This window comes from Podarcis muralis, chromosome 4 (assembly GCF_964188315.1).
Source record: "Podarcis muralis chromosome 4, rPodMur119.hap1.1, whole genome shotgun sequence".
Taxonomy (NCBI): Eukaryota; Metazoa; Chordata; class Lepidosauria; order Squamata; family Lacertidae; genus Podarcis; species Podarcis muralis.
The window spans coordinates 98,331,662-98,343,091 of NC_135658.1; the positions used below are offsets into that span (position 1 = coordinate 98,331,662).

Consider the following 11,430-nt stretch of genomic DNA (forward strand, 5'->3'; position numbering starts at 1 on the left):
GCAGCGTTCTTAATCCAAGTTGTTCATAAACTAAGCTGTTCTTAAACCAAGGTACCACTGTATGATTCATTCCAAGTCTAAAAAAGTATCATTTATACACAAAATTATATACAAATAATTTGCCTATATACAAATTACATTCAAAATTTATAAATTTTATTGTTTTACAGATGAGTGTCTGTTTGTTCTTCCCCTCGCCCACATGCTTCCCCCACTTGATATATAGATTTCAACAGTGAAATGATGGGATTCAAACAGATTCCTTTGCATCTCCCTTATCCATTCTATAGAAACTGCACTATTTGGTGAATCTCAGTTATTCAAGAAATACCAGAAGAAGGATAGACATCCTTCCACTCTCCGAGTTTCCCAAATGTGGTTCTGGGTAGGCACAGAACCTATTAAGTGTGACTGCAAAGAGGTGACAAAAGAAGGAGGTATCTAAATCATGAACAATGATAACATTGTTTAAATACAGATGATACTCCTAAAAGGCAGAATCAAAGAAAGCTATGTGCCAAAGGATGGCAGGTGGAGTTTCAGGCAGTTAATATTTGGAAAGAGATTGGCAAAGAATGGATGCCTAGCTCATGAACTGGATTGACAAGCAGTTTGTTGTACCATAAAGATCCAAACTCCGTAGACCAGGCACCCCCAAACTCAGCCATCCAGATGTTTTTGGACTACAGTTCCCATCATCCCACACCACTGGCCCTGTTAGTGAGGGATGATGGGAGTTGTAGTCCCAAAAAATCTGGAGGGCCGAGTTTGGGGGTGCCTGCAGTAAACTACTCCAGGTATATATCAAATATAAGTGTAAAAAAAAGGGGGGGGGGGAGAAAATTCTAATTTGGGCCTTTGTAAATTTTGAATAAATGTTTCGGATAAAGGTCAAATTAGATATAAAGATCTCACCTCTTTTGATAAATCATTTCTTTCTTTGGTTAGTGCTTTGTGTGATACTTCCAATATTTCGTATTTTCTTCGAAGCTCTGAAAAATCATGTTCAAATGCATCACGCTCACTGTTGGGGGGGAAAAATGAGAGTACTGTAAAATAATGTCCCCCTCAAACCCTTGACTGCTTCTGTAATCTATGCTTCCTGTGCAAATCTAACATCAACAGTCCTTCAGATATTCTTTCATCAGTGGAGCCCAAATTAAGTTACAGTAAGTCTTGTGTACATTAATTTGGGCCCTGCTGAGTCCAAGAATCTCGTTTTCCCTGCGCTTTCATATCGTTTCACATTGCAAAATGCAGTGTCATCACTTTCCCATGCTTGTGTAACACAGCAACAATCTGCAAAAGCCCTGCAAAGCTCCCTGGTTGATACACTCATTCTCATGTTTTATAGTTCCAAACATGTTTGGTGGTCTCCAAACATCCACCCTTCTTTGCTAGCTCAAAGTAGCCCCAGTACAAGACAAGATACTTATTGGAACATTCTCCTTATTCACAGGCAACATTGGATATAACCCATTACCTTTGATCCAAGGCAATATGAGAGCTCCTTCTACAATTTTCTTTACTAAAGACACACTTACCCTTTTACTTTATCGTAATTCTCTTGTCTATAGTCTCCTTGATGAATCATTTGCTTTGTATCAGCTAGTTCAAGTGTTAAACGCTGGCATCTGACTTCTAGCTCTGACCGATTTCTTCGCTCTGCTTCATAGTTCTGCAAAACAAACACCACACCACTATTTAAAGTGAAAATAGAGGATGGGATTCAGAGAAATATACCACGCACACGAAAGTGTTCAGCCACAGCCCTTGGCATTTTTAATTCCCCCCTTTGACTTACAAACTCTGTCAGTTTAAAAAGGGGGTTGTCATAGGGCATGTTGGGGGAATGAAGTGCAAGAACATGAACACACAGCCACACTTGGTTCCAGAAGTTGATACATGGTCCTTCACAGGGCTTTTTTTTCTACAAAAAGAGGTGCCGGAACCAAAGTTGTTGAGCTTTGCCGGAACGCACAAAAGATGTGCCGGAACTCTGTTCTTGGCTGCAAAAAAGTCCTGGTTCTTCAGACATACTGTATTTTTCGCTCTATAGGACGCACTTTCCCCCCTCCAAAAATTAAGGGGAAATGTTTGTGCATCCTATGGAGTGAATGCAGGCTCCTTGGCTTCAGCGATAGCAACACGAAGCCTCCAAAGTGTAGCGGGAGCGCTCCCTCTGTGCTCCGGAGGCTTCACGTTGCTTTCGCTGAAGCCTGGAGAGCAAGAGGTGTCGTTGCACTCCGGAGCTTCGGAGAGCAAGACTCTCCTGGTTTCAGCAGAGAGGGAGAGGTGCCCAGCACCCCTTCAGCGAAGCGGGAGGAGAAATGGAAGGGGCTCCGTTTCTCCTGCCGCTTCGCTGAAGGGGCACTGAGCAGAGAGGGGGAGATTTATTTTTTCTTGTTCTCCCCCTCTAAAACAAAGTGCATCCTATGGTCGGGTGCGTCCTATAGAGCGAAAAATATGGTAGGTTAGAAAGACCATTTTGTTAATTACAAAGACAAGAGTGTATTACATTGGATTCAATCTTGAGATAAGGCAGCAGAAAAGCAAGTGGAAAGTGACTTTCCTGCTTTCCCCCCTCGGCCCCCCAAACCTGCTGAATGAGATATGTTGTGGCACAGGGGGCTGAGCAGGATGGGGAGAATGGGTGGAAAGAATGGGGGGCGGGAATCTGTGGGTGCCCCTTTTATTTCCTTTCTTCCTCAGCCGTCTATGCTACAGCCGCCCCATTCTATTGGTTCTTGTGGCCTTGGGAGGAGGCAGGAAATCACCTTTTACCAACACCCTTCTGCCAGTGTTTCTCTGTATCTAATACCTTCTCACGAAGACAGAAGTCCTTTCTGGAAGTCTAAATAAGGAGACAACTAGCCACACCAAGTTTGCATCAAATATAACATCCATAAAGATACCTCCATTAGCATTACTGCTAATGTAGTTTCTAGATCTTTATAGCTACGACAGGCACGCAGAGAGTTCATACCAATAATAATAATAGTAATAATAATAGTAATAATAATAGTAATAATAGTAATAATAATAATAATAATAATAATAATAATAATTTACACCCCGCCCATCTACCAATGCAGACAAATCTATTACTATCCTAAATGAGGAAAGTGGAAATGCTAAAGCACATTACCATGAACACAATCAACGCATACCTTAAAAACTAGCTAAACAATTAAAAGACAGGTCTAGCAGATCCTGCCTTACCAAAAGAGACCACAAATACTTTAAAATATTTCAACCTAAAGGCCAAAAGCGTCAGAAAAATGGCAGGTTTTTGCCTGGCACATTCCATTACAGTCATACCTCGGGTTGAATATGCTTCATGTTGAGCGCATTCGAGTTGCACTCCGTGGCAACCCCGAAGTAACGGAGTGCATTACTTCTGGGTTTCACCGCTCGCGCATGCACAGACGCTCAAAATGACATCATGGACATACGCAGAAGCGTCGAAAAGTGACGCACGCATGCACAGACGTGCCATCGCTAGTTACATTTGCTTATGGATGCGAATGGGGCTCCAAAACGGATCCCATTCGCATCCTGAGGTACCACTGTATAGAGATCAGTATAAGTTTCCCATTGTTTCGCTAAATCCAGTTGTATGTTATTTCTGCTAATCGCTACCACTTGAGTTTTTCACTGTGCAGTTAACACTTTCTTTGGAAGGATGTACAGTGATCCTGTACACTTGCTACAGGGGTTTGTTAAACAAGCTCCCATCAATTTCTTTATTTTATTTTTTTCATTTTTTTAAAAAAATATTTTTTATTAAGGATTTTCTTGTTTTACAGAAGCGTCCATCAATTTATGTTGTCTTTGTATCATCCTTGCCATTTTTAAATTAATCGGATCTTATGAATACGGTTTAGCAACGTCTAAAGTTGTTTAAAGTATTGTGCTTTTTCTTGAATTTTTAGAGACATATCTCTATCATCTTCACAATGTCAACAACTCCCCATGCTACCAGCAAGGTGGTTTAAAATAATTTCTCGAGCTATATCAAAAAGTTGACTCTGTACAAAATCCACGGAGTGCTCTAGATTTCGATGTATTGTTTTCCTTGCACCCCGTCATCACCATCAGTTCAGCTACCCTATGCATTCTTTTACCTTGTTCTGGGTAGTGAAGGGGAATTGAATTGGACCAGTAGTAGCTAATAGCTAAATCTTTTATCTCTTCCCACACCCCGTGGGGCAGTTTGAAATCCAACCATGTGGAGCACAGTCTCAAAAGCCCTTTCAGAGCATTCTGCAAGACCGACTATCGGTTGACCGCCAGGTCTTTTGGAGCCCCTTGTGGATCATTTTTCAGGCACACACCTCTTTTACCTGAGACAAGTCTTTACTAGCCCTGCACCTGATGTCATATACGATGTCAGCTGTAGGGCAGGTGGGTGTGGCTTGGCTGAAATGGTCTCACAGGCCAAATGCAGAGGACTAAATTTTTGTGATTTGGGGCAAGTGCGTGTGACAGTATTGAACTTAAAAAGCCTGCAACCAGCATTAAAAAAAAATAAAAATCCACTGGTGTCACAACACGCTATTTACGCTTATAGCTAAGTATACAATTTTCCACCTGTCGAGGTAGATGAATCACTACTAAAGCAGGTGGATTTATTAAGCCCTGAAAAACTAGTTGTTTTATACTTCTTTTTCATTTCCCTTATAAGGCAAGGTTCTCCAAATCTAAGTGCTGCAAAACTGGCTAGTCACAACAAGTTTGAACAACTGTGACAGGCTTGCAATACATGAAAGACCCTTACAGTTTTTCTGATAGTTTCACAGGAGTTCCTTTAAGGATAATGAGATTATAGACAAGAGAGTCTATTCTGAAGTAGTGCTAAGTGTGTGTCTGTATGTACAAATAATATATTTATCGGAACTGAACCCCCTGCAATTCAACTTAGATGAGAATTAGAGAGAGAAATCCCTCCTCTTCTCTTCAGCCATTTACACTTTTACAAGCCTACTGTGTTCCCAACTCAGCCTTTCTTCATAGGAAGATGCTCTAAGGCCTTGCTTAGAGGTTCAATAACCCCAAGAAAATAAAGAATGAAGCATAATCGCCCCAATGTGTTTTGGGTATCACTTTTCTTCTGGGGATCAGCTATACCTATTAAAATACAGGTTAAAATAAACTTTCTCCTCAAATACTTCTAGAATCCTTTTTTCTAGTTACCAGAGAGCCAGACTTAAAACTGTCTTATTTTCAATATTCAGGTTTCTTCTTTCAGGTTATGTATGAGCCCCAAAGAAGAAAAAACACTGAAGAGATCAACCTGGTTTAGTACATTTTTTTAACAGATACATATCTAAGAAAATATATTTTAGGAGGGCGTGCTTGGCTAGAGCAAAGAATACTTTGGGAATTGGTCCTAATTCTCATCACTGTGAAAGCTGATTGATTTCATTTGTATTCTCTTGCCAGAGAAACCCAAACACTCAAATGCTCACTACCCTCTACTTTCTCTGATTAGCATTCTCAGGTATCAATTTCTTTAATCTCCAGGGATTGTTTACTGCTGAGTTGATACTGACACCAAGTGGTAAGAAATAGGAAATGTTCACATTTAATAATTGCTGCATCTGTCTCTCAAGACATTTTATTTATTGGAGATTCCTCTTAGACACAGATCAGAAGTCTGCAGCAAGTTATGAGTTGCTTTGGAATTTCATGTTGTCATTTGTCATTGTCTGTGTTTGTACAATGTATTCATTGGCTCACGAAAGTGCTTATTACACTTTAAGTAGAATAAAGTACAGCCATTGTCACCCAACACTTAGAAACAGTTGTTGAGACAATGTTGAAATCTAGGGAGTTTCAGTTTGTTGTAATCCTCATGAAACCATTTATGATCCCATTTTAGTGCAAAAGGGCTTTGTGTGACCTGAAACTTGACCGCTGAGCTTGCTTTAACAAACAACTCATTTTCTCCATCTTGAAACTAAACACAGCATACTACCATGTACTGGTAAAGAAATATCTATTTTTAATTTTCCATGAGCATCTAACTTGAAGAAGAATTCTGTATAACTTTAAAGTTCACAACCTGCATTTTGAACAACTGGCCCAAATGGCATCTTATTGCTTGGTCAGTATTTCTTTTTTACTAAATGTTTTCCAGGAAGATACCTTAATGCACTATAAAGATATCATTAGGTTCATGAAAGAGAGAGCAGCCATTCTACTAAATGCTCACCTTTGCTCTAGTACCTGGGAAGCTCTCCCTGAAATGAGCTGCATCAGGCATTTTAAACCTGTAACACCCACTGGGAAAAACAGACCAACAGAGCCAGGTTTATACTGCAAGACAAGCCCAGGAGATTAAGCCTCCAGTCTTATACACACAAAAAGTACAATCCTAGCCACGTTCGCTCACAAGTAAATCCTACTGAATTCAATGGGGCTAACTCCCAGGTAAGCACAGTTAAGACTGCAGTCTTAGCTGGCAGTAAATCCCACTGAACATGTTGCTATTTCTGCTTCAGAACAAAATAGGTTTGTTTTTTTAAACAAATGGCATACAAACCTCCATCAAGTGTTTCAACTGAGATTTATAATCATTCAGTTCTTCAGATGCTGCATCCTTCTTTACCTGTAGTTCATTTAGCTCCTTTTTTAAAGGATGTACTGCTTCGTAAAATATAATCTGAAATGCATGAAGCATAAACATAATTATTACTCTTCAGTGTAAAAGAATTAATATTTTATACCCACTTCCTTCTTCACCTTGACTTCATTTCAATTGCGAGCTTTTCGGCAAACAATGTTTTTAATCTGCATGAATAAAATAAAGTACACATTTAAAATACGCTAAGCACTATACAACCACACAATTAATACTGGTAAATTTACCTTCAAACTTCTAAATGCTTTTATTAAGTATAAAAATGCACAATAAAGCATTTCTATTCTATTCTTATCAAGGCCTCAGAATTGAGATCCTAAAAACATTTTCTTAAACCAGGGACTCCTAGATTAACTTAAAACATATACCCTTAGAATTCCATTACGATATTTTATCAAGAGACAAAATGACAAAAGCTAGAATGAATTTCAGGCCCTTCTTACATCTACCCACTGATAATAGGTGTCTATCATGAGATGATAATTAATTAGGTGGCCCAAAGTTCAGAGGCAATATTTCAGCTCCCATGTTTCATCATGAGATCTTGGGTGTGAAAATATATTATACGCTGTGTCTATTTACTGCTGTGCTTACTGAAAAGAAGGGACACAAGATCAACAATGCAGATTGGATGCTACCTTGTAAATTAAGCAAAAACACAGAATGTGTTATTTGGACAAGAGATGGGGAACCTTAGGTCAAAGGGTCAAATGTGGCCTTCTGGTCCTCACTGTCTGGCTCTTGAAACCCTAAATTACACTCCCTCTCCACAGATCACACCTTTCAGTGGCCCCAGATCACACCCCAAATGCTTTTTTCCTGGCTGAGAGCATCTCTGAACTCTGAAAATGGTTCTTGGTGCCTAAGTAGTGTGTGTGTGTGTGTGTGTGTGTGTGTGTGTGTGTGTGTGTGTAAAGCTAGCCTACCATACTTTTGCCTCTGGCACTGCCCACCACAAACAAGTCTCTTCTGGAAGGCTGCCCTCAAGCTGAAAAAGGTTGTAGACTGGCATATTATGAATACCAGTGAAAGCCATTATTAAGTAGTGAAAACCATGTCATTGCTAGAAGAGCAGATGCTAAGAAATTACAGGTTGTATCCAATGCTGCCCACGAACTTTCACTCACGCCAAGAGGACTTCACCTTCCTCTTGGGAGGGTTCCGGCGGGGGGGGGGGGGCATGTAAGAGGACAAGAGGAAAGTGAAGTTGTTTTGCAGGAGCAGAAGTGCATTTGCACAACACCGGATTCTGCCCTGGGTGTTTTTTTTTAAATGGAAACATTCAACTTCACATTCCATCCATCATCACATTTTTCCAGAACCTGCTGACATTTATACAGTGATCCCTGAAGTTCATTCCTCCCACCCACAATAGGCATAGAAGTTTGCATCATTTATTCATTTTCTTGTCCTAACAGTTATCTCCATTATCTCTAGCAGTGATAGATTTATACTTCTGATGGGGCACAAGTACTTACAGATACATATTCAGGAATTGAAAGTTCATCTTCTGAAAGAGATTTGAGTTTGGTGTAGCACTCATCAGTCAATTCAAGGTCACGCAAGCTGCGGCGAATATCTCCGGACCGCTCTCTCAACTGATGGTTATTCTTTTCTAGCTGTTTCTGGCGCAGCAAGATGGTTTCCATTTCCTGTTTCATTAGTTCTTGATGTTTTCTAAGAAAACACATCAATAAATTATTTGTGATTTACCCAAATAAATTTATCCTAGAAACACGACGTTTCATTTCCTTTGAATTCAGTGTTTCAGTGACTGTACAGTGAATCTATGTAAGAATAAAGGGGTAGTTCAGAAATGCCAAACTATAGTTTAGGGTTACATGCATGAAAATTGACTCAGAAGCTGCCTTGTCTCCAAGCAATTTCCTCCATCTTTTCCAGGTTTAAAGCAAACCATGGTTTGCTCAAACCAGTAAACTGTGGATTGTGCTCACTCTGCAAACTAGGATTGGAAATGAAGAGTTTCACCATTGCTTCCAAGCCTCATTTTCGGGGCAAGCACAAATTCATATTATGAGTTGAACAAAATTCTGATCTTCTTCAAACTGAGGAATGTGGAGGAGAAAATCTCTACATGCAGGAGGAGCAGGTGGGAGCACACAGACCTGAAGAACTAGCCATTTATTTACAAAAATCAACCATGGTTTGGCATTATGTCTGCGCTCAAAGATCTGAAACACAAATGCATAGCGTAACACAAAATTTGCAGAAATATTTAACCGTCAATTATGATTTAGGCCCCACTTTTGTATTTTGAATACAGTGATTCTGAATTCTTCCTTCTCATACCGAGCATCTTCTTGCTGTAAGGCCAACTGGTTATCTAGTCGTAAAGATAGCAGCTGTTTCTCATGGAGAGCATCATTAAGCTTTTCTTCCAGTTCTTCAATCTAAAACAGATAATCAGGCAGCAGAAAAGAAACGAGAATTTAATTGAGGCCCAGAATTATATAAAATTGAGGGTAGTATCTTTCCAACAATACATATTATGAATATTTACCTACCCCACCTTCCACCCCACAAAACCCACCCTCAGTTTTTTAGTACAGTATGTCCCAAAACTCCGCCTACTTTAAAAGGAAACCAAGAACATATTACTATATCTCCCAATAATAACTTTGCTTTTTGCAACCCTAAAACATGTAAGAATTAGATCATACTTTAGTCAGGTATTCCACCTTCAAGTTGTCTAACATCAAGTTCTTCTGGGAAAGTTCTATTTTCAGCAACTGCACATTATGAAGCAGCTCCTTCCTCTCAATCAGCTGCCTAGTAATTTTGACCGGACCTTCCCGATCTTCTGAGGAAGAAATATCATCAGTGGGTACTGTCGTCTCCAAGCTTATATCTTCCAATTCCAAGGAGCTGGAAACATTAACTTTTTTGGATTCTCTGGAGCTTTTCCGTGACATTTTCCCGACAGCGCCCAAAGACTTTCTACTTGCAGTTCAAGTAACTTGGGGAAGAAAAAACAGAAGAAGCAAATGGTGGAAAGTAGGAGGATTTTTACAGAAGAATTCATCCTATCCTGTGCTACATCTGAAACATGTCAAGTGTATAAATTCTATACAAGGCCAAGAACTCTATGCTGGCACATAGCAGCTATTATTCATAAACCTATCTCATCAGAAATAAAACATTAAGCCAACAGTTCTCATGTTTTTAACAACACCAGTACGTTGCATGATGTACTACCATGCAGCTATCCACAATGCCCAACTCAAATATTCACCGGTTTGCCAACAACAGCAATCGAAAGACCATAGGAACAGTGTTGCGGATATGCAATGTAAAACAGGCGGGGCATTCAAAAGAAGTCGACACATTCAGAACACTCAGTAAGAATAACAGAATCATAGAGTTGGAAGGTCATCTAGCCCAGCGCTCTGCAATGCAGGAATCGTTCCCACAGCTTAAACAACCAACCTTCTGGTTAACAGACAGGTGCTCTGATCCTGACCTGCCCTGACATCTTCAGATGAAGGGAGATATACAAATTAAATAAATGCAGGTTCTCCTCCCATTTTTATTTTTATCCACATTCCTCAGCAGTTCCTTAGTAAGCAGCTGCTTGCAGCAGTTCTCAACCTGTGGGTCCCTAGATGTTGTTGGACTAAAGGTAAAGGTAAAGGTAAAGGGACCCCTGACCATTAGGTCCAGTCGTGGCCGACTCTGGGATTGTGGTGCTCATCTTGCTTTACTGGCCGAGGGAGCCGGCGTACAGTTTCCGGGTCATGTGGTCAGCATGACTAAGCCACTTCTGGTGAACCAGAGCAGCGCACGGAAACGCCATTTACCTTCCCGCCAGAGCGGTACCTATTTATCTACTTGCACTTTGATGTGCTTTCGAACTGCTAGGTTGGCAGGAGCTGGGACTAAGCAACGGGAGCTCACCCCGTTACAGGGATTCAAACCACTGACCTTCTGATTGGCAAGCCCTAGGTTCTGTGGTTTAACCCCGTGTTCCCCAACCTTGGGCCTCCAGCTGTTTTTGGACTACAACTCCCATCATCCCTCGCTAGCAAGACCAGTGGTCAAGGATGATGGGAATTGTAGTCCAAAAACAGCTGGAGGCCCAAGGTTGGGGAACACTGGTTTAACCCACAGTGCCACCCGCATCCCATTGTTGTTGTTGGACTACAACTCCCATAATCCCTGACCTCCGGCCCTGCTAGCTAGGGGTGATGGGAGTTGTAGTCCAACCACATCTGGGGACCCACAGGTTGAGAAAGGCTGCTCCTAGCCGCCTTCTCTTTCTGCCAGAGGGGTTTTGGCAAATGGCTGGTTTCAAGGCCCTATGCCCCCCTCCCCCCGCAAAGAAACTAGGAAATACCCCTAACAGTACTGGCCTACCTTGCAGGGTTGTGGGTCCCTCAAGAGCTCGGCTGCTGACAAGAGCCAGGCAGCCTCCTCATGCCCTTGACAGAGATACAGAGAAGGGGGAACAGGGGGAGAACTTCGCCCGCGCGGCTCCGCCACAACACACACACCCCGTCAGCCGGCCAACCGCGCATGCGCTCCTCTGGCGGGGCCCTCGCGCCGCCGAGGGAGGCGGCCCTGCTGCCATGGTAACGGGAGCGACGCTCCTCGGCCCCAGACGCTCCTTTCTCCCGCCGTTTCGCGAGGCATGACGGGAGTGGCGGTTGTAACGTAGAGATAGAAAAGGCAAGAGACGCGACCGTGTGGGCGGAGCTGAAAGCCGCCATAGAAGGGGTGTCGCTTATATTTTCACGCCATGCGCCTGACGTCACAGAACTAACCCG

At 41.7% G+C, this 11,430-nt stretch overlaps 1 protein-coding gene across 3 annotated transcripts in view; it reads right to left on the reverse strand.

The window, feature by feature from the left end:
* The window catches only part of PIBF1 (progesterone immunomodulatory binding factor 1), an 88,884-nt gene extending 77,594 nt beyond the window's left edge, over window positions 1–11,290 (reverse strand). The window contains exons 1-8 of one of the 3 annotated variants that reach the window (XM_077927778.1): window positions 11,021–11,288; window positions 10,094–10,139; window positions 9,328–9,623; window positions 8,957–9,057; window positions 8,125–8,323; window positions 6,548–6,667; window positions 1,545–1,678; window positions 916–1,024 (exon numbers count right to left, since the gene is read on the reverse strand). In XM_077927778.1, the coding sequence (XP_077783904.1) occupies window positions 916–1,024; window positions 1,545–1,678; window positions 6,548–6,667; window positions 8,125–8,323; window positions 8,957–9,057; window positions 9,328–9,579 (915 nt within the window). In that variant the 5' untranslated portion in view covers window positions 9,580–9,623; window positions 10,094–10,139; window positions 11,021–11,288. Of the gene's footprint in view, window positions 1–915; window positions 1,025–1,544; window positions 1,679–6,547; window positions 6,668–8,124; window positions 8,324–8,956; window positions 9,058–9,327; window positions 9,624–10,093; window positions 10,140–11,020 lie in introns of all 3 variants that reach the window. The other 2 variants (XM_028728377.2, XM_028728375.2) reach the window with 2 other exon arrangements.
* Between the last annotated feature and the right edge of the window lie 140 nt (window positions 11,291–11,430).